General features: G+C 42.2%; 1 protein-coding gene across 4 annotated transcripts in view; it reads left to right on the forward strand.

Moving 5' to 3' along the window:
• The window catches only part of NDUFA10 (NADH:ubiquinone oxidoreductase subunit A10), an 82236-nt gene that overhangs the window by 52792 nt on the left and 5451 nt on the right, over positions 1 to 23993 (forward strand). For 3 of the 4 annotated variants that reach the window (XM_073306824.1, XM_073306821.1, XM_073306823.1), the window contains one exon: positions 6948 to 7056. The exons of the other annotated variant lie outside the window; for it this stretch is intronic. In XM_073306824.1, coding sequence (XP_073162925.1) covers positions 6948 to 7056 — 109 coding nt within the window. The remainder of the gene's footprint in view (positions 1 to 6947; positions 7057 to 23993) is intronic. 4 annotated transcript variants of the gene reach the window in all.

Consider the following 23993-nt stretch of genomic DNA (forward strand, 5'->3'; position numbering starts at 1 on the left):
CATCGGGATGGTTTGTCCCTGTAACCTCCATAAGGCTTCTTTAAAATACAGCCAGCTCTCCTGGACTCCTTTCCCCCTCATATTATTCTCCCAGGGGACCCTGCCTATCAGTTCCCTGAGGTTGTCAAAGTCTGCTTTTCTGAAGTCCAGAGTCCGTATTCTGCTGCTCTCCTTTCTTCCTTGTGTCAGGATCCTGAACTCGACCATCTAATGGTCACTGCCTCCCAGGTTCCCATCCACTTTTGCTTCCCCTATCATAGAGTCCTGTCCATAAAGTTAATTCTCAAATACAGCATGATGCATTTTATAATTTTACATCATGATCATTCACAACAAATTCCTTCCAGTTTGTGTAGAGTAACACTAGCCCCTTAAGTTTGATTTAATGTGAAAGAAGCCTGTTCTAGGTTTCCTGCCATTAACTAAAATACAGATCTGGTGGCTAAGGCACAGGTCTGGAAAACTAGACCTGGGTTCTATTCCCAGCTTTGGTGGTGGCCTGCAGGGACCCCTTGAGCAAGTCACTTCCCACCTCTGTGCTTCTATTTCCCCTCTCACCTTTGTCTGACTTGTAAGCTCTTTGGGACAGGGACTGTCTTTAACTGAGTTTGTGCAAAGGCCAGCACAACAGGGCTGTTATGCATAAGAATGGCCATACTGGGTCAGATCAAAGGTCTTTTTAGCCCAGTATCCTGTCTTCTGATAGTGGCCAATGGCAGGTGCCCCAGAAGGAATGAACAGAATAGGTAATCATCAAGTGATCCATCCCCTGTTGCCCATTCCCACCTTCTGGCAAACAGAGGCTAGGGACACCATCCCTGGCTAATAGCCATTGATGGACCTATCCTTCATTAATTTATCTAGTTCTTTTTTTAACTCTGTTATAGTCAACCTGTGGAAATCCTTGCCAGAGGATGTTGTGAAGGCCAAGACTATGTTGTGTGAAAAGATACTTCCTTTTATTTGTTTTAAACCTGCTGCCTATTCATTTTATTTGGTTCCCCCTAATTGTGTTATGAGAAGGAAGAAATAACACTTCTTTATTTACTTTCTCCACACCAGTCATGATTTGATAGACCTCTATCATATCCCCCCTTAGTCGTGTCTTTTCCAAGCTGGAAAAGTCCCAGTCTTATTAATCTCTCCTCATATGGCAGCCGTTCCATACCCCTAATAATTTTTGTTGCCCTTTTCTGAACCTTTTCCAATTCCAATATATCTTTTTTGAGATGGGGTCACCACATCTGCATGCAGTATTCAAGATGTCAGCGTATCATGTATTTATATAAAAGCACTATGATATTTTCTGTTTTATTATCTATCCCTTTCTTAATGATTCCCAACAAATAATATGCAAATAATAAATAAGTTAAACAAAAGGGCAGACTCCCTCCCACATATAACAAACCTTGTGTAATAAAATCTCTTACCTCCCTGTCCTCTTTTCCTTCCCAAAACACTTGTGAGGGGAGGCGGGGGAAGGGCCTCTGCATCATAGCCTGAAGGTAAAAGATCATGACTATTTCAATGTGGGGGGGGAAGAGGGGGTCAGAAGTCCAAGGGCCCTCTCAGAGAATGCTTTACCAGTATCTCCCATCCCTATGTTTCAAGACTCCCATTGACTTCAACAGGCTTTGGATCACACCCAAAGAGAAGCCCCAGTGTGATTGCTATCTGAAATAGAGAGAGGTTCTCTCTCAAGTGGCAGATCCCAGGCCATTTAAGGCAGCATTAACACCTTTAAACTCCAAAAACCAATGGGCCTGAAGTGCACCTCATGAGTACTGTTGACATACTCACTTAACATGAAAAGAAAAGGAGTACTAGTGGCACCTTAGAGACTAACCAATTTATTTGAGCATAAGCTTTTGTGAGCTACAGCTCATTTCATGCATTCAGCTCACGAAAGCTTATGCTCAAATAAATTGGTTAGTCTCTAAGGTACCACAAGTCCTCCTTTTCTTTTTGCGAATACAGACTAACACGGCTGTTACTCTGAAACCTGTCACTTAACATGTGGGCTGCTGGATTCCACTCTAGCTTCAGCTTCTGACTGGAGTTAATTCCTAGTAGCTTGTGGAGCATACGATAATCCAGTTCGGAGGAGACAAAGGAGTATCTTCTGTTCCAGGACTTGTGTGTGTGTGTGTAAATAAGTTACTGTTGGAATATTCCCAGACGGAGTGTTGCTTCCCTTGGGAAGCTAATCTGCCAAGCCCAGGATATCTGCTATGGTTTGGCAGAGGGTCAGTGCTGCTGTTAGAATGAGACACGGCTATTGATAAATTGGAGGATGATATAAAGCCAGTGCCTTTAGGGCCCAAGGCAGAAAGATGCTTAAGCACCATGCCTAATGCTAACCATGTGTAAAGTCCTATTGAAGTCAGGAGCCATAGTTTGATATCTTGTAAACAGCTAGTTTAAGAGGAAATTGCTGTATGAATGGATGGAAGTGCTGGCTGCACAATGAAAATGCAGATTATAACTCACTATTTTATTTTATGTATTACCATAATGCCTCAGAGACCTAATCATGGGTCTCCGAGACCTAATTGTGGTAAGTTCTGTATAAATACAGACCAAAGAGACGGTCCCTGCCATAGAGCGTTTACACTCTATAGTGCTGACAGACTTTCCTTAAAAGGGGCTGTGCGTAGATGTGAAAAGAGTCACTACTTGGAGAGATCCCTTCTGCATGGGAGGAGGCTAAGTTAATTCCACTTGAATGGCACTGGGTGTTCCAGCTTGTCCCTGTTCTACAGAACCTATATGGACCAGATTTAACATGTGGCAAGGACAGAAATGCTCTTTGCTGAGCCAGTGGAATTCACAATGGGAATTGATGTGATTTTTATAATATTCTTTCAAGCAAAACTTACTCTGCCTTCAGTTCCTGCTTCTCTTGGGGTGGGAGATGAAGGTATGGGAGAGTCATTGGCAGCGTGGCTCCTAAAAGACCCATATTTGTCTTGGCTAGAGGGCCCATCTTCCTGTCCTGTAACTTGTGGATGGTGCTGGCTTTGGAAACCTGGCTTCCTTGTTACACCCAGAACTCCTCTGGTTTTCCTGGTAAACACCATCTTGGAGATAGGGTTATAAACCCCCAAACCTGTTCTTAAAAAAAATCCCAAAAAACAATACCAGTCCTCTCCTGCCCCACTATACTAAATTGGAAGGGAAAAAGTTATCTCTGATTAAGGAAAAATCACAGTTTTGTGATAAGTAGTATGAACAATGTTTTTTCAGTTGTAGGAGAATTTCTTTGACATTATTTCATCCTAACTTTGCCAAATGATGCCAAATGAGCATTTATTTTTATTCATTTTCTGACCTTGGAATAATATTCAGGTTGTTAGTTCAGTGTTGTTTTTATGTTATCTATCTGTAATAGAGTGGCACGTAGATTTATATCTTAACACACAAACCATTTGGGTTTGTATTCAGTTGTGAATTAGCTAGCTAACTACTCATGGGGCAGGGACTGTGTTCTTCTATGTTCTAGACAGCACTGAGCACAGCGAGGTCCTGATTTGAACTCTTGGAGTACTACTGTAATACAAATGATTAACAGTAGTAATTGTAATTGAGTAACCGTTTTCTGCACCATATTACTCCTTTGCATTCTTGTGTAAATGTTTCTAGAGAAATGACAGTCCCTGAAAACCAAAAGCACAGCTGTGTTTGTGTACCTCTGTTTTTGAATTCATTGTCAATTGCAACGTCATGATTGGTGTGATGTCCTCAGACTTTATATAGATGGCACTGTTCCTCTGTATATAATTTCTTCATCTAAATAGTTGTGCGTTTCTAGCAGTTTCTTAAGCTCTTCAAAAAATGTTAGATTTTTGAATGTGCTTAGTGTTGCCACAGAGTATCCCTTTTATGGTGGATTGCTGCTTATATCTGTACTGATCAGAGCTGAACTGCAGCAAAATCCTAATAGCACAGCAAGGTATCTCTAAATGTTTCCATTCTGGTAAAGGGACACTGTTGACTTCAAAATCATGTTTCCAGCTGAAATTCTGTTACTGTTTGTTACATTAACCCTCAATGTTACAGGCAAATAAAACATTTGGGATAGGAATTTTGGGGAGACAAGCATGAATCTAATATTTTTGTTCTGTTTGGGTCTACTTGGCAATATTTTTTATATAAATCTTATGATGAAATGTCACAAAGTGATGAATTTGATATAGGAATAAAGCAAGGGAGTACTGTACAATGTGAATTTTCTTTATATGAAATTAATGCAATATATATTTTAAAACTATTTCAACTTCAAAACTTTTGAAACACTTGGAGCAGATATTGAAAAGTATGGAAATGCAGGGTTATGTTACTCAGTGTTATCTATATCCCCAGGATGCACTGTTTCTGGGCATAGCAATTTTTTTGTGATACTAAGTTCCAAAAGCCGGACCACTTCTACACAAGTCAATAACTTCTCTTGCTTCTGTCTTCTCCTGAGTGTCTTGTCCAGCTAGCACCTCATCTTTCCCCAGTCCTATCCTCCTCCTCAGATGAAAAAGAGGGCTTGTTAGGAGCTCATTAGTATGATATTCCGGGGTGCAATCCTGACGATTGAGGGGCTGTATCACCACCTGCCCTGCAACTTGGGTGCCTCACAATGCTTTGCTGCTGTAGGTCTCACTTGGGCCACTCGCGGACAGCATGCTGGTAACACCCTGAGTGTCTGTAGAGCCACAGTCCCGGTCCAGCAGTTCTGCCCCCTGCAGCCTGTCAGCAACTCACCAGCCGCACTCTGGCTTCTAGCAGCCTTGGTTACTGCCTGCAGGGTGACCCCAACACACTGCCAGCCCTGGGTTTTCCCCCCAAAATATGTGTTCTGCATTGTCCAGCCCTCTCCTGGACAGTCCAGATGGTCCCATTGCCCTCTGAGTAGATCCATATACAACAGTTTGCTACTCTAAATGGAGTTACTTACACAATTTTGTTTAAAGACAACACTGGATTCGTTTTAATTAAAGAATAAAACAAGTTTATTTAACTATAAAGAGTTTGTGAGTACCACTATAAGGCATTTAAGTGAGCAATGGTTACAAGAGAAATAAAGATAAAATGCTTTCTAAACTTAACTAACTAGATTTGGGTCAAGTTGAAGTCCATTCCCACTAACATTGTTGATCAAATTCTCAGGTTGGCATCTATTTCCAAAGTCCAACACCTGTTTCTTTTGTCATCTGAGGTGAAAAGAGAGAGATGGATAGGGAGAGAGAACTTGGGGCATTTTGCCCATCACTTTCATAGTTCAGTCATCCTTTGAAATACATTGTACTGAGGATTACCCTATTAAAGTTCATTCAGACAGTAAAGAAGGCAACATGGTGTCCGGTGGTGAAAGAGGTTGCACACAATTTCTTCTCACCTCGGCTGAAATGCAGATTTTCCTTATCTCCTGTCTTCTCCCTCTCACTATCTGAGGACCCTGTTTACAACTTGCATGTAAATTGAGGTAAACACATATTTCTGAAGATCTGCTTGACCAGTCCTGCCTAACTGGGGCTACATGGGTTTGAATATGTGCTACCAACATCATTCAAGGAGAATTCATAACTTTATATATAATGTTGCTACACACATTTCATCATTGTTATTGACCAGTGAGTGATTAGTTTTCAAATGATACCTCACTAGGCATATTTTTCACAAAGATTATTACAATGGTGTGTAGGTTGTGAATACTGGGTACAAGCAATCACAATTGGGCACTTGTAGAGAGCGCGGAAACATACTGCTGTCATTGGCACTTGTCTTTCTAGTTTCCCCTCTTGTTGTTTTCTTTCCCATGACCCCCTGCCATGACATCTTGTTGAGAGACTAGAGAACGATTGCCTAATGTAATCTGAGCTAACCTAAGGAACACTGTAGCTTCACACAGCGGTAAAACAGAGTTTTGCTGTGAAGAATGGTAGCACACCCTCTATGCATTGAGCATATTTCCTCTACTCTAGCCTCAGATCCCACCAGCTGAGAGATTGCCAGTAATTGAAGATGGTGTTGTATGTGACCATGTCAAGAGCTACTATTGGGCCAGTTCTTGTTCTGTTGAATATTTGTGCACATGGATCACCTGGTATGTTGCCAGGTACATTTAAAAACACTTCCATACAAACTCTTTACTGAAAAAGTAATAGAATTTAGATGCTGCATATTGATAGCCTCGTAATGGAAGAGGAGACCATGAGTGTATTAAATTATTTTGAATGCATTTAGAATAAAATGCAAGTAAGATCTCTATTTCATTAGTTGGGCTAAACTTAATCTACACAATTTAAGCGAACTCAATTAAAAAAAAAACAATATGAAGCTATTGTATTAAGCTCAAATTTTATCTGGGACAGAGCCATATGTGTGCGATTTGTTCATTTCACTAGAGATGGAAATATAGATTAATATTGATGAGAAAAGCATCCTTCCACTGCAAATGAAATGCCAGCGCATGGACGCTATTTGCAAAACATTAACGGAGTACAAAAAATCCATCTGTTTTATTTATATCTGTTACTGAGTTACAAAACCGAAACGTTCATAGAAGCAAGTAGTTGCAGCTCTCTGACACACCAGGCTTCCAGCAACTTCAGAGCTACCATTAGAAGAGTTAGCCTTTCTTTCAAATAAAGGCCAAATGGGAAAAGGGCTATATTGAAATGGGATAGGGAAGGGTGCAAGGGGCAGTCAGTTCATGCATACAGTAGAACCGAAAGAGGACCCTACATCTGCAGAAATATAGTTTAAGTAGGAAAAAAAAATCATTTTTTTGTATTTGGTTTGCCTGAAGTAATGACTTCTTTATTGTCCTTTGCATCCAGATTACTAATGCATTTCAGTTTTCCAATATCTCTCTGAATTTCAAAGTTGATTGAATTATTTCCAAGAAGGATGGACATAACTGTGGTTTTTTTGTTTTGTTTTTTTCCCTTTTTTAGTATGGAGGACAAACATAAAGTGGTGAACCCTACAACTATCCCTCGCTACATCCCAGAAATCACAATTGGAGGCAATGAATTTGATAAAATATATTACCAATACAGATCGGTAAGAAATGTCTGGAGGGAATGAAAATGTTGTGGACAGGAAAGGTGTGGGAATGGAGAAGATATTCCAGACTATGGCCCCAACCCTGCAAAGGCTTGAGCCCACACATAAAGCGCTCTGTGTAGCTCAAAAGCTTCTTTTTCACCAACAGAAGTTGATTCAATAAAAGTTATTACCTCGCCCACTTTGTCTTCCTAATATGCCAGGGCAAGTACAGCTAGAACCACACTGCATAACTCAGTTATGTCAATTTTATGCATAATATGCTGATGTCTTTCCAGGAGTGGGGCCTCTTATCATATGTGCTAGCTTTGTATAGAACCCAACTTTTCTTAAAATCTAGCTCCTATTTAGGGGAAATAATGAAGCAGATTATTAGGTTGATAAGCGGATTCTTTTTTTCTCTCTCTAAATTTGGACGAAAAGGTAAATCCTTTTTTAATTCATCTTTCTGCCCTCTGATAAATCTAAAATATTCCTTAAAGTCCAAAGAGAAAATTGAATCCCCATTGAAACACCTTTTTTGATACAACTATAAAATACTTGTTGCTTTCGAAAAGTAGGTGCTGAGGATGTGAACGTTTCATTGGTTCAGTGAAATGTTATTGCTTTAAATAAACATGTTCCTATGAGCCTGCAACCTGCTGCACCCCTTCCTGCAGCCCACAGACGATATGTCTACACTGCAGTTAAAAACCCATGGCTGGCCTGTGGCAGCTGACTCAGGCTCAGATCTAAGGGACTGTTTAATTGAGGTGTCAACGTTTGCGCTCAGGCTGGAGCCTGGACTCTAGGATCCTGCAAGGGTCCCCTTAGCCAGAACCCCGCAAGCCCGAGTCAGCCAGCTTGCCTCTAATTTCAGTGTAAATGTACCCAGAGATTCCCAACCACATTAGCTGCTTACCTTGCTAGTTTTGGAGATAATGGCTTGAAATTGGCTTCCTACCTTTATGCAGTCAGTCCTGTGGTATGATCTGCATGGGATCTTGTGGGACTTGGTGAAAATTAACATCACCTGCTCTTCAAGGTACTCTGCAGAATTTCTGTAGGACTTACTACTATAAGTTCTTAGTTTGTACAAATTGAACAGCCAGCTGATGGTGGTGTCTGTATATTTTTAAACTGTGTGGAAACTTTTTCTCTGCTGGCTGCTTGGGGAAACTAGGGCAGGTAAAAGTCCAAGGAAACTGTATTTGGAAGTTGTAGTGAACTATAATCTGCAGAGTCAAAACAGTTTAATTAGTGCACTAGCAAGGTTAGAAAAATCACTTGTGGTAAGTATCATTAAAGTGTAAAATTCTGGTATTTGAGAGACTGTGAACTTTTGAAAAAAAAATGTCTATTATGCATCAGGTTTAGAATTTCCAATAAATATTACCCCTTCTCTGCTCCTCCTCAGACTGTGCAGACGGGGCTGTAGAGAAAGATGCTCTGGGTTCATACAATTCCACATCTTTTTGAGATCTGTATTAGAAAGCATTTTCTCCGGCTTGTAAATGGGATTAGAATCACAGAAGGCTTCTCGCTGTTGCATAAGTTCAAATCAGTTGATGGCTTTGAATACTCCCTAATAAGTTCAAGGAAAAAATATTTTCAGAATTAAACACCTTTATGGTAGCTTTTGGCATCATTTCCAGCATGAATCTGAAACTTTGGACTTGATGACTAAGTATATTTGTTCCAAGAATTAGGATTCTTGTGTTTCAAAATTAAACAGAAACCTTTGTGTGCATTATTGCATATTTAAGGGTGTTGTTCTGGTATGTGCATTGTCATAGTGCATCATCTAATCTATACCTACTATGCCTGTTTTGCGTAAGACAACGGACTTTCCCTGCTAAAGGATCACGTGGTGGTGGAGTTCAGAACTGTAGGTGTGTGTTGAGCTCTCTCAGTAGGTGACCTCAGTGCATCATATTGGGAACTAGGGATGCGAGTTCTAAATACACTTTTTTCCTAACTTTTGTAATTGACAATCTTGCGTTCGGCAACAAGGCAAGGGTGCCCTGACTCAGTTGGAAATTGGCTTTCAAATAGTGAGATCCACTTCCCAGATATGATGGAAGGATATCTGGCAGGAAGAACTGTGTAAGCCATCTCTAGAAAGGAAGACAGGAAGCTCAAGTCACACAGTTTCTCCCTGATGCCAATCAAAAACGGCATGATATTCTTAGGGACCAAAACCATCCCATGAGACTGTGCTTAAGTACTTTCCTGTATTGGGGCTGTACTTCCTACTGCTGTTTCTCTTCGTCTTTTCTTTTTACTTGGCCAGTATGTTTAAATTATAGTCATAACCCTTCTGTACTCTCACATGGCCGCTCTAGAGAAGGATTCCTACCCAAATGATGTATCTGCCCTCAATCTGGCCTTCAACTTCTGGGCTCTTTTTCTCTTCCTTCCCCACTTCCCTCCTGCAAATGTGACCCAGCAGCTCCCTTTTTCCTCCTCCCACTCATATCTGAAACCTGTCTGCTCCTAGGTAACGTCCCTCCTTTCCTCACAGGCCTGTCCCTGCATAGGTGCGGCATAAGAAGCATCTCTTCCTCCAGCCAACCAGCTGCCCCTACACTAGGAAACACCCCTAGAGTTAGGGGGCCACACGAGCCACAAGTGGCTAGGGAAGCCCAGGGCCAGTGTCATGGAGGGGGCGTAACAGAGCACAATGCTACAGAAAGTCTGAGCTTGTAGGCCTAGTCAGCTAGTAACTCCAGGCTTAATGATCCTGTAATTAAAACATCACAAGAATAGTAAACTTTTCATTTTGGACAATGTGTGCATGTTTAAAGTTAGTGGAAGTAATACTGTGAAGTGTGTCCTCCTTTGTAAGTGTGTCCTCCACCCTTTGTAAGTGTGTCCTCCATTGCATAAACCTTTCACATGTGGCTGGTTCCCCCCCCCCACCCCCGGTGCACTGAGGACCTGTGCAAATACCTTCCTAAGAACCCAGAAGGTTTAAGGCATACCCAACTTTTTTTTTTTTTAACAGTAGTGAGGCAGCTGCAGAAAATTTTTGTTTTTACCTTTTTCAAACTCAGTCAGTCATAGAAGTATTGGACTGGAAGGGAGCTTGAGAGGTCATCAGGACCTGCACTGAGGCAGGACCAAATAAACCTAGACAGTCCCTGACTCGTGTTTGTCCAACCTGTTCTTAAAAACCTTCAATGATTAGGATTCTAGAATTTAACTACCCTTAACTACCCTTCCTTCCATTTTTTTATTTTTTGTTGTTGTTAAATGATCTCTCCATTTCTGAGACAAGGCTTGCTGCATCTTTCTTTTACTATTAAGTAAGTTGTCTGGCTTGGTTCAGCAGCTTTTCATAAATTTTAAAGATGTGTTGGGAGGTAAAAGGAAACTCAGTAAAAAAAATAATTTTGTGTCAAGTCATGTAGATCACTGGAAGATAAGCATGTTAATTCTGACAGGAAGCAGCAAAGACTTGCAAATTCTTTAACAAGTGCCCCTTCGCTCTTTCCAATGATAGACTTTTGACAGAGAATACTCCAAAGTCCTCAGGCTTCCTGGGATACTGGGAGTACTTAGAGGTGTCCGCAGAGGGGAAGGAATCAAATAACACTACGCTTCACACTCCCAAACTCAATCCGTGAGTGCTGCTGGAACCTTCTAGGGATTTCTTTTCTCACCCCTCCAAACATGTCCTCTCTCTTCTCCCAAAATTGGGCAGATGGTTATCTGAAGGGAAACATTAACACAAGCAGCATTTGTATCTCAGAAACCAGAGCTGGATAATTCCTCTCTTCTCACTGCAGATCACAGGAAGACTAGTCGGTGTTTCCTGTGTATATGTACGCGCGTGCGCACACACACACACACACAACCTTTGATATTGCTGTTAATTGAGAACTAAATAAAATTAGTGGGGGCTAATTATCACTAGTCATCCTCAAGTCTGAGGCAGCAGACGAATGTAGGATAACTTGTCTCCCTGTAACTCTTGTCTTGATCCCTACTAGAGATCTAGCTTAAGCCCTGAAACGTGAAGTTTAATATCTTTTCCCATTTATTTAGGCATTAACTGACATAGTTGTGGATATTCTTGTCATCCTTACAAATGTCCATTCCCTCTTAGAATCTTGTTCAATGACATCTTGTGGCAATTAGTTTCACAGTCTAATTACATGTTGTGTGAAAAAGTATTTCCTTTGATTAGTTTTGAATTTACCACCATTCAATTTCACTGAATGCCTACTCCTCCTTCCCCAGCAAAAAAACCCAAACCCTAAAGATAAGATTTCTATAAAGAGAGATGTTTTTACTGTATAGTGATACTAGCCCAAGAAGATACAGCCTGGGCCCTCACTTTGTGTGAAGTGCTACTCAGACACATTCTAACAGCTCTGGTTGGGGTGGGGATGATGCCTAGAATGGGAATAAACACTCAGGCAGGCCTCCAATCTTCCCATCCTTCTTCATTAGTACAGAGCACTCTCAGGGCTTCCATACTAATCCTCCCTTTACAATAAATACAAGGACACCACAGAGAAAATACTTTTAGATGCTGGGGATTCCAGAGTCCGGGCGAGCAACAGGGAGGTTGTCTCAGAATAAAGAAAAGGAGTACTTGTGGCACCTTAGAGACTAACCAATTTATTTGAGCATAAGCTTTCGTGAGCTGCAGCTACAGCTCACAAAAGCTTATGCTCAAATAAATTGGTTAGTCTCTAAGGTGCCACAAGTACTCCTTTTCTTTTTGCGAATACAGACTAACACGGCTGTTACTCTGAAATGTGTCAGAATAATACATGTAGGGTTAACTCCGAAATAATTGTACTGTGGAATAATAAACGTTTTGGCCATTGATCTCAGATTTTAGATATGGTGATTGAAACAAACACCATGTTACCTACACAGAAAATGTCCTCAATACGTTGAAAAGAAAAAATTATTTCCAAGCCAGACATTGTCAATGTTTTTAGAACACTGCAGCTCTTTTTCTTTAGTGTAAGTAATTACATTGTAAATTGTGTTTCAGTTTAGCCTCTCTCTGTTTTTCCAAAATTAAGGAGGCTAATTATTGTTAGGGTAACTCCCTCCCTTCTTACGTATGACTTTATCAAAGACAGCTGCTATGGCAACACCGTCTTCTGTTTTCTCCCCCCTGCTATTTTTTCCTTTGCCATCTTTAGTTGTTTTCATTTTTCTGGATCAAGGTCTCCCTTTCCATTTTTTATTTTAATGGAGATATTTGACAGCTTTAATACAGAGCGTGGTCTGTTCTCAGAGCTAGGAAGAAAAAGTTTAATAAAGACAGACGTGCAATAAGCAAGAAAAGGCTCTAATTTCTAAGTGTTCTGCTTTGTGAAATGTTTGTCTCTTCAAAATTACTTGTTTAGCAGATTCCAAACTAGAGTAAATAAAATTGTTCTTGCCACCAAATTTAATGTTTGTGCATATTATATGAAAATACCATTGTCTGATAAAATATCCTTATGAGTCTAACAAACAAAACCCAGTAGATTTTAAATGAACTACCAAACTATCTTTAAAGCTGACCTGCAAAGGGGGAAAATGGGTGTTCTGTGCTTTTCTTTTCTTCACTTATAAAATGGAGCATAAAATTTTTGTTTATTTGTTCTGCTTTGCTTTTTGCTTTAGAATCTGTAGACAGCTAGAGAAATGGTAGGATTATAAAGTAGAGTACAAAGGAAGTGAAACCAGTGTAAGTGATGAGTTTGAAGGCTTGGTAGACTGCTTCAGAACTTTTTGGGGACTTTTTGGTAACACCAGTTGGTTTATTTAAATTTAAATGATAAAAATGTCTATCCAAGGATTTGGATTCCATGATGCATCATTACTAATACAATAAAATAAAATGCCAGCACCCTTAAAATATTCATTTCAAACAGGAACTCGGTCAGCAAGAAACCTAAAAAAAACCCCAAACTTCTCTCTTCATCATTGTGAGAAGCGTGCCGTCAGCCCCCTCCAACGACCCTGTTGAGCGGATGTCTTTTGCAGCATGCCTGTAAAGTCACCAAATTCAGGCTGTATTGGACCAAGCAAGTTCCAGAGTTCTGTAGCCCTCACAGAGAGTGCCTCCTTTATAACAAGGGAGACCAAGCTTGAGTGTTTCTACTGACCACTATGGCCATGATGTGGGGAGAGGTGATTCCTCAGATATGCCTATTTAACTCAAACAAATAGCTGTGAAGAAAGTTTTGTTAAAGATTAAAATCCCAGCTATGTCACTTCTGGGATGAGAGAGCTCCAACTCCCCTCCTCTGGGCCACCCAGGAGGCTAGCAAAATCAGGGAGGACAAAATTTGATGATGATCCTAGTATCTCTTAGACTAGAAACTATTTCTTAGAATGGGGAAAGACTTCAGGCTGCCTTTTTTTAGATCCTTTACTGTGCAAAGGACACTGGCCCCATTATTTTCCCTTTGGTTATTCCTGACTTGCTCTGTAAGGCTGGATTCTGCAGGGCTTTCAAATAATTGAAAATATTGCATTGTTTATATGCTGGATTTTGCATAGGCTAAAACTGAAGGGTCAGTTTTAATTTCTGAATTTCTTGATTTGTGAAGTACGTTGTTTTGAAAGCTCTCACTGATGAGAAGCACTTCCGACAACACACAAATTGAATTATGTGTAGAGCTAACTTTCTGGTATTAAAACTGGCATTTCTAAAGCCTGCTGCTACCTTGCTAAAATATATTAATGTGGCACTAACCATAAGTTAGCCTAGAGGTAAGAGGCTTCAGATGCATTTTAGTACTGACTAATCAGAAAAATAAATACGCAGTTACAATAATCACTTTATTCAGCATGGCACTAGTCAGTTGGTTCTACAGCTTCTCTCTGTGGTGTCATGTGGTGGTCTGGGTCTGCTCCACACTCTGCCACTGGCCTGATGGGTGACCTGCAACAAGACACTTCATCTCCCGGTGCCTCAGTTTCCCCATCTGTAAACTGGGGATAATGATACTGTATTGTATCATTGTAAAGTGCTTTGAGATTTACTGATGACAAGTGCTAGATAAGAGCTAGGTATTACCTTACTGACTAAAGTCAATGTTTACTATTAGCACTGTTCTGCTAAGAAAGAGCAAGGTGGATTCTGTTCCGCTGTGTATATCAGCGCCTAGAATAGAAGTTGTAGTGATTTGCCATTATAGAAGTATATAATTTTGTTACTAATCTCTTTTAATCAGCTAAATTCTGCTGTCTGAATCTTTATTACTGGCAGTGTTGTAAAAGCAAGAACACAGCCGTACTCTAGGTTGTCTATAGTGCTGATAGTTGGAGAAATCAACTATTAATTTGAGCAAGTTTGGTAAGTTAATCGGTGAAAGAATACGAACAAGGAGTCCCAAAGATGTCATTGTTAATGACTCTTCTCAGCACTCGAATATCTTAAGTAGTTTTCTGACAGTTGACCCAATATGAGTACTGGATGGAAAATATTTCACCTGGCATTGTACTCTTATGCTGCTGGAACTACAGATGTTGTTTTTCAGCATTCTGGATATGCCAGCAGAGAAGACTCATAATTTCTAATTGATGACCAAAATCTTTATAATACAGCTCAGTTTATATGCAGCAACATACATCTATGTAAAATTTCAGAACATATCAGCAAGAAAAAGTGTTGTGAACGTCGGTGTTACTTTAATAAAAAATTGTATGATTTCATTTTCTTTATTTTTTAGCAATAATATAGAAAATATTTGGATTGCCCTGACATTACTCTTGCTTATATTGGCATCATAACTGCAGCTTAGATCACCCTTTTCATGCTTGTCTATACATGTATTAGGCCAAGACCCACCCTTTGAAAATCAGGGCCCTTTAAGGTGTTGTCAAGTTGGGCGCCCAAAATGAAATCACTGATGAGAATCTTGACACATTTTATGCATTAAGAACCTAGAGGAAACCAGAGATAAGTAATAACTGTTCTACTAACGAGCCTGTCAGCGTAGCAGAACAGTTGCTCGTCTGTTCATATTGTAACTTTTTTTATGTCCATGAAGAATAGGTTACTTTAATATTAGGTCAGTACTCCTTATTCAGGCTAAAAAACCCATTGACTTCATTGGGAGTTCTGCCAAAATCAGGAATTGTAGCAGCGCCTTAAAAATTAGCATCCTAATTAGTATGCTATTCTTCTGAAGCGTGTGTATCTAGCTTACAGGTTTTTTATTTTCTATTAATTTTCTATAATTTTGCACTGGAGCAAGTAATACCAAGCCTACCCCAATAAGTGCAGCACAACCAATATTTAAAGAGTTCTAAGAAGAAATGGTATCTGAAGTGAAAACCATGCACTTTAATTTACAGCCAGTTAAAATAAACCACCTTAGCTATAAACCTCTGAAAAGCAGGGCTTCTAATGGAAACAGCAATAGACCTTAACTAATAGCAGCAATGACAGGTGCTGCTATGGTACTTACTATAAATGGTCAGCAAATGAAAAGGCTTGGAGATTGGTACAAGCCTTTGTGCTTTCCAGGGTGATGCCTTGTGTTTTTAAATACTCTTTGATCAACAGCCTTCAAACCCTGTTATTTATGGACCTATTTTAGCTGTTAAGCATAGCGGTGTAATGAAAGCAGCCAAGGAGTTGGGGGAAGGAGAGTAGTTCTTCTCTTTGGTCCAGAAATTCTGGAAAATAAGACAGGCTCCAAACTCCATGATGGATTTAGACATTTCCAGATTGTTTAAACTCTCAGGCAGCTCTGGCTCTGCATGTCTGATTTTCACTTTTTTTGAGGATCTGTGAAATGCAACTGTAGTGTACCGTAAACACCTCATTGAAGCTGTTCATTATTCTACAACATATACCATTTTAAAGGGGCATTTCATCATATTCATGGTCTTGACACACACTTCTGTGGTATAGTTTTTTATTTAATTATTAAAGTGATCTTTTATTTTTTATGTAATTTGCTTTTTAAAAATCTGAAGAAATTAATTCCTTTGTATGAGTCAGTTCTGTCTTCGGAGCAGCAATTCAGTTTGAAGAGTTGATGTGTAACATACTTTTGTTAAGGTGGGCCCTTTGGTCAAGTTTAATTAATTCAGTGCAGTGTTACGTGGGAGATCCAGACTTGATTCCTGGTCTCATACTTCTCTCTGCTAGGATAATAGAAAAGGCTTTGCTGGGAATGGGCGATGCGATGGATCACTTGGTGATGACCTGTTCTGTTCATTCCCTTGGGGCACCTGGCATTGGCCACTGTGGGAAGACAGGATACTGAGCTAGGTGGACCTTTGGTCTGACCCAGTATGGCCATTCTTATATTTTGCATTACTCAGCAGTGACTATGCTGGAAGGCACATTTCTGTTTTGCAAGGGAGATGTACTAGAATGATATTTCCATTGCTCATTTGTTTCTGTCATCCCATCTTGTGTTTGACTGGAAGCTCTTTAGGGCAGACGCTTTTTTACTATGTTTGCACAGCATCTGGCCAAGGCCTCTAGATGTTGTTGCAGTAGTACAGATAACTTGGCTTTGTTTACTTTATCACAAGGTGGTTTCTGGGATTTGTGTATGAAGATAAACTGCACTCCACAATCCTCTTCTACTTGGGAACCTTCGGGCATGGCTACACTTGCAGATGTAGAGCGCTGTGAGTTGAAGCAGCCCTCAGAGACCACAGCAGGGAAAGCGCTGCAGTGTGCTCCCACTGTCAGCTGCAGGCGCACTGGCGTGGCCACATTTGCAGCACTTGCAGCGGCATTGGGAGCGGTGCATTATCACCTTTTCCCATTCTGGCGCTGTGGCTTGTGGGAAGGGTGTGGGCGAGGGTGCGGGGCATTATGGGTCCTGTTCCAATGCCCCGTGATGCATCACTTCGCATTCCAGCAATCCCTGTGCTTCCGTCCACATTTGGTGCCACCGTTCAACTTTTTTTTGTACTGCGCGCTCTGTCTTCCCTTTTGGTCTGCAGGAATGGACCCCGAATTGCTGAGGAATATGCTGATGGGTCACGCCAGCACGTCACAAATTGCAGTAGAGTTACTCCTTAAGCTACAAACTTACAGTGAGGAGTCTGACGGTGATGTCGACTCGCATAACACATATGACACTAGATTGCTTGTGGCATTCACGGACATGCTGACCACAGTGGAACACTGCTTTTGGGCTCGGGAAACAAGCACTGAGTGGTGGGATCACATCATCATGCAAGTCTGGGATGACGAGCAGTGGCTACAGAACTTTCAGATGAGAAAAGCCACTTTCATGGGACTATGTGATGAGCTCGCCCCCACCCGGCGGCGCAAGGATACGAGATTGAGAGCTGCCCTGCCAGTGGAGAAGCGGGTGGCTGTTGCAGTCTGGAAGCTGCCAACTCCAGACAGCTACCTATCGGTCGCTAACCAGATTGGAGCGGAAAAGTCGACCGTTGGAATCGTGTTGATGCAAGTTTGCAGGGCCATTAATCGCATCCTGTTCAGAAGAACTGTGACTCTGGGTAACGTGCGTGACATTGTGGTTGGCTTTGCACAAATGGGTTTCTCTAACTGTGGAGGGGCAATAGATGGGACGTATATTCCAGTTCTGGCACCAGCCCACCTAGCCTCAGAGTACATAAATTGGAAGGGGTATTTCTCTGTGGTTCTCCAGGTGCTTGTGGATCACCGTTGGCATTTCATTGACATTGTTTCATTGATGCAGGCTGGTCTGGAAAGGTGCATGACACACATCTTTCGGAACACAGGCCTGTTCAGGAAGCTGCAAGCCAGGACTTTTTTCCCAGACCAGAAGATCACCGTAGGGGAAGTTGAAATGCCCATTGTGATCCTTGGAGATCCCGCTTACTCTTTAATACCGTGGCTCATGAAACCCTACACAGGGAGCCTCCTTGACAGCAGCAAGGAGTGGTTCAACAACAGGCTGAGTTGGTGCAGAATGACTGTGGAGTGTGCTTTTGGCCGTTTAAATGGCCGCTAGCGCTGTCTGTATGGGAAGCTGGACCTGGCCAAAGACAACATCCCCGTGGTTATATCTGCGTACTGTACCCTCCATAACATTTGTGAAGAGAAGGGTGGAAGATTCACTCAGGCATGGACCTCAGAGGTTCAACACCTGAAGGCTGAATTTGAACAGCCAGAGAGTAGGGCTGTTAGAGGGGCCCAGTGCGGGGCTGCAAGGATTAGGGATGCCTTGAGGGAGCAATTTGAGGCTGAAAGCCACCAGTAATGTCTGGTGTCCTGCACAGGAGTGAAGTGCAGTGGTTCCAATGTTAATAGGAATCTGTTTTTGCTACTATGATGCACTGACTTGTAGTGCCTGTTGCTTTCCTGGGCTACGGTATGTTTTACTTAATGCAATCATAAAAAATGTTTTCAAAGCCAAAAAATTCATTTATTGAAAAGAAAATTAATTTCTTGAAAAGAAACACAACTGCTTGGGAAACAAAGGGCATGACATATCTGTGCTGTGTGGGACGAGGGAAGGGGGTGCGGTGGGGAACGGTACAATCACAGATTTGTGTATGTCCTGTTATCATACTCAGCCTTCCTGTCTGGAGCGCTGTGCAATGAGTGCTGCACTTCAGGTTGGCTAAAATGCATGGTGATGGAGGTTGAGTGCTGTGGGTAAGGGTCGTAGTTTGCAGGGCTGGGTGATGAAGCTATAGGTGTTGGAGGCAGCTGGTGGTGATAAGAACATAGATGTTGGGGAAAGTGGATTGGAGGTGACATGGGGGAACAAGAGAGAGAGTTTTGGGACAAAGGCTGCGGGGGGAGGGGAGGAGGCACGGAAGTGCACCGCCTGTATTGCTACGAGCACCTGTATCAAGTCCGCTTGGCGCTCCATGATGCTTAGCAGCCGCTCTGTGCTTTGATGCCAGTGATCCGCCTTCTGCTGGCGGACCCACCTTTCACTCTCCCACCACTCCTGCACTTCTTTATTTTCATTAGAGACTGCTGCATTACTTCACACAGCAGGTCCTGTTTGCTTCTTTGTGGACGCTTCCTGATTCTTTGGAGTCTTTCGGCCTTTGATAACAAGGATGGCTGGGATCTCAAGGTTGCATCTGTAAAGCCAAAATGCAACACTTAACAGAGGCAGCATTGTTCACACCAGACAGAGCAATGATTCGCCTGTACTTAAAGACAAGCACAGTGTAAACAGTAGCAGAAATTGCCCATCCCAAAGCGAGCGCGCACAACCTACAGGAGCCCCAAAATGATGAGTAAGCACAGGGGTAAGGGGACTGATTTGTTTCACGGCCGTACTGTCCTCTGGGGTTCTGTGCCTTGGGGAGAGCCAACAGCTGCAGGGGGCCCCTATACTGAACACTGTCCCCACATTTTCCACAGGATGAGTTCGTTCTGGAAGATATCTCGCCGCTGAGGGTGGCCTGGGAAGCAAGGGAGGGTCTTCTACTACAATGCGGCTTCCGCTCTGGCCCATATGCAGCTTTCGTGTGTGCAGCAATGGTCCCCCTGCCCCTCACGGCACAGTGGCGCAGACATGTTAGCCTTACTTGGACAAGGAGCACAGTAGCTCTGCCAAGGAACCTGCACAAGTGGATTGCCCAGCTTCTGTATGAGACCTTTGAAGAGATCACTGAGGCCGATTACTGCGATGAGAGAGCACATCAGTGCCCTGTTCCGCATCGAGACATGCATGCAGCCCTAATGCTCTTTGCCCCAAGAGCCCTCACCAAACAACTTCCTTCCCAAAATAAAAGCCGCTTACTGGGCACCTCCTCTGCTGTGTGTTCTTCCACAAGCACTGTCCGTTGTGACTGGCCAACTTTCTCCTGGCTTGAAAACAGCTCTTGGCTGCATGTTTCTAGGGATGCCGGGCTGTCCCCCTCCTCCTCAGCACCCTTGCTCCCGCTTTCCACCTCCTCCTGCCTTGTTGCACTGGGCTCTGAAGTGTCTGTGGTGGCCTTCAGAGTGGAGGTGGGGTCGCCCCCAAGTATTGTGTCCAGCTCTTTGTAGAAACGGCAGGTTGCAGGGGCAGCACCAGAGCGGTGGTTTGCCTTGCGGGCTTTGCAATAGGCATTCCCCAGCTCCTTCACTTTAGCCCTGCACTGCAGTGCATCCCAATCATGGCCCCTTTCCATCATGTCCCTTGGTATCTGCCCGAAGGTATCGTAATTCCTATGTATGGAGCACAGCTGGGCCTGGACAGCTTGCTCCCCCCAAACACTGATGAGGTCCAGCACCTCACCATTGGTCCATCGTGGGGGATTGCTTGGCGCATGGAGGCATGGTCACCTGGAAAGATTCGCTGAGAGCACTCCACGCCTGGATGAGCAAACAGGAAGGGGATTTTCAAAATTCCCAGAGAATTTAAAGGGTGGGTCTGACGGTTGGTCACTTGAGGGCAGGGCAGTAGAGTTCAAAGTGATGACCAGAGTGGCTAGAACAGGCATTGTGGGATACTTCTAGAGGCCAATCAGAGCGCATTAATAGACCAGGGCATCCACACTGGCACCGCGGCACTCCTGCTGGGGCGCAGAAAGCGTTGTGCTTCTCGTGGAGGTGGATTACCAGGAGCACTCCAGCCACGGAGTGTGCGCGCTCTACGTGCCTTGCCAGTGTGGATGTGTCATGAGTTAGGGTGCCCGGGGCTGCTTTAATGCGCTCTAACTCACAAGTGAAGCCAAGCCCTGTGTAATGACAGAGTCCACAGATCTGGCCATGCTGTGTGCAGTGCAAGGCCCAGGAGGAATTAAAAGGACAAAGGTGGCTTTGACTGTGTTTCATACCTCTCCTCCCTCCCTAATCATGGCACTTAAGGTTGCCTTTGTTCCCAGGGGCAATTCAAACAGTTGGGGATAGGCAGAGATAGCAGTGTTCCAGCTACACCCCTTTCCCTGGCCGCACACCCTATGCTAAAGGCTACAAGAGAGGGTGACATAGGTTCAACTATGCTGCTTCTGCCCCACCGGAGAAATCCTCTAAACCGGGGATTCTTTGGCTGGCCATTTATGTCATCACAAAACAGATGTAATTGGGACAAGATCCTGGCCCTAAATGTTTCCCTCTTAATTGTATGAGGAGACGCTTGTTCTGATTTTTACCTTGCCAGTCAGCTGCATCTTCCCTTTAGTCTAATTCAAGCCTTAGTGAAATCGACTAGTTTTCTCAAGCACAGAGTAGTACTGCAAACGGGCCAGCCACTCTCATTAATTATGTGGATTAACTGATTTTCATTACTGCTCTCTGAGAAGTTGTTTATTATCCATTGCATAATGACAGGTTTCAGGGTAGCAGCCATGTTAGTCTGTATCCGCAAAAAGAAAAGGAGGACTTGTGGCACCTTAGAGACTAACAAATTTATCTGAGCATAAGCTTTCGTGAGCTGCTCGCGAAAGCTTATGCTCAAATAAATTTGTTAATCTCTAAGGTGCCAGAAGTACTCCTTTTCTTTTTATTATCCATGAGACTTAGAACTTTTCTAACTCCTGTTAGAACAAAAGGGAATGTAGCAGGTAATCAGGACGATCTTTCCGCACCTCTGACCAAAAAGGTGTGGGTGTAGGTAGGTAAGATGGAACCCCCTCCTAGGAGCCCAGGTTGTTGTTTTTTTTTGTTTTTGTTTTTTGGGTGGGGGAGGACAGGGAATGGGACTGAGATGCAGTGCATTTCAAGTTCTTCTTCTGCCTATTACATAAAGAAAAAAAGTTGACTTATGACTAAAATGTACTTACCCACAAGTTATTTTTAAATGCATGTTTAAATGACATAAAAGGACTTCACTAGAATCACTGGAAAATATTTTCTCAGACATTCTACATTCACAGGAAGGTGGCATTCTCTGTGAAGTGTGTTCAGAACAAACCATATCTATATTCTTGTAATAATTTTGGAGTTACATCACTTTTTCAGTTAAGTCCTCTTGTATCCACTTCATTGCTGCAGGTTTGTTTTCTGAGTTGTTGCTACATGGCATGGCTTACTAGATACGTTACTTCATTTAACTGTATTATTTTCCCTTTGAATTTTAAGCAGTTTAAGAGCCTGTCTAGTAATACGTCCTCAAATTCATATAATCTTGGCTCTGTATTTTAACAAATGTCTTTGCCAAGGCCCAATGTGAAAGCCTGACTGAACAACTCAGTCCCTCCTTCAATTAATACATATTATAACAATGGCTTTGATGTACTTTATATCTCTAACAAAAAACACATGGCATCTTTGTACTGGATAATTTGAACTGTGGTGGGGTTACAATATGGGGTTTTTTAGAGTGGATATTTACTCAGAAATGAAATAATAAAATTCATGTTTTTTTCCCAGAGACCCCCTTTGCTTTAATAATCTGGGAATTTCTTTAAATCTGCCTTAACAAGGCTGGGGAGAGCAATTTTTGTGCTAGAATTAATAGATGCAGGCTGAACACACCAGCCCTGATGCCCTGAGAGATTTTTTTTTTTTTCTCCAGCTTTCCACTGTAAATTTGTGTTGCAGAGATGGAAACAAATGACTTGCTATCACAAATCTACTCTTCAATCAGCAGGAGTTGCTGTTAACAGGACTGCATGATTGCGTCTGATATTTAGACAAGACATTAAGAGGCAACTTTTAAATTAAAAACCTTAGAGAATCTGATCAAGGGTGACTTGTAATAGTTTCTACTAGGTGGGTTGTGTGTGTGTTCGTGTTCAAGACATGGAAACTATTTGTGACTCATTTGATCTCTGTCGTAACAGACGTTGCTTTCTTACCTTAATCCAGGATGAGGCCATTTTTGTTAAATACATAAATACTCTGTGGCATAGCAAACTGCTATCGACCACATCAATACCTAATTGGACCCCTCTTCCCATGCTGTGAACAGGTGCACTTACTCTAAATAGTTCTTTGTTCAGACTTCATTTGTTCTTTAAAAAAAGAAAAATGATAAGCCTGTGGTTCTTGCTATATCACCGCTATCTATGTGGGGAAACGAGGCAGGGAAGTGTTTTGTACATCAGAGATCAATGTTTGGCATTTAAAAAGAAATCGTTGAGATCACAGTAGATTTTTACAGTTACGTTTTCTTCACATGCTGAGCATCATCTTACAGAACTGTGATGTACTTTGTATATTTGATGATAGTTATGTACCAGCTCATTAGAGGGGTAGACGGCTTTTGTTATCTAATGGGAACCTGAGAACTTCTGTCATTCTTAGGTCATTGTCCGTGCCTCCTTCAAAGGCATTGTTAACAGCTGGGAGTTTAAAAAGGCTGAGATGTATTTACCTCTGTTTGGCCTCTCACTGGATTTGGGGGATTTGTTGCCAAAGTAGGTATTTGATGTCTGGTTTCACCCATATGGATCAGACTGTAGACTCAGGCCTCAGTATGTGTCCACTGAGTACGTTCAGTATTATAGATGTGTTGGTCCCAAGACTTGAAGAGCTCTTGTGTAAGTTCGAAAGCTTGTCTCTCTCACCAGCAGAAGCTGGTCCAATCAGGTATTACCTCACCCACGTTGTCTCTCTACTGGGTGTGTTAGTTTGCACTGGGTCTATGTTAAAACTTTCACTAGTTTATTAATATTGGCTAGGGGTGTAACTTTTCTTATGTTTCTATACCAACCATAGGCCTTATAAAGTCGCAGTTTTAGTGGCATAAAAGTGCATTTGCTGATGTACCTTCTTTCACTTGGGGAACTGAAATAAGCTTTGACAGCCAGAGCACCTTTTTGCCAATATCTGTTCTGTCAGGATAGCTATCCCAGCAAACCTTTCCTAGTTTAGGCCTGGCCTTAGACACTATAATTTGTAACCCTTTAAAAATGCTGATACTCGAAACACCCTACGGCCCCCACCCCAAAATCTTAGCAGCTTGAAATTTAATTCTGTATTGCAGTTGGATTTTTCACTGTGTACTCTGGGGTGGTTTTGTGCTGTTCCTGGATACTGAAAATGTAGGCTGTGTAATGCTTTGGTTCTACTTCCTGTTCACGTGCACAGGCAGGGGACTGTGCTGTCCTGGCATTGCTCCGCAAGTCTGCCT

The sequence above is a fragment of the Lepidochelys kempii genome, chromosome 11 (assembly GCF_965140265.1).
Source record: "Lepidochelys kempii isolate rLepKem1 chromosome 11, rLepKem1.hap2, whole genome shotgun sequence".
Lineage (NCBI taxonomy): Eukaryota > Metazoa > Chordata > Testudines > Cheloniidae > Lepidochelys > Lepidochelys kempii.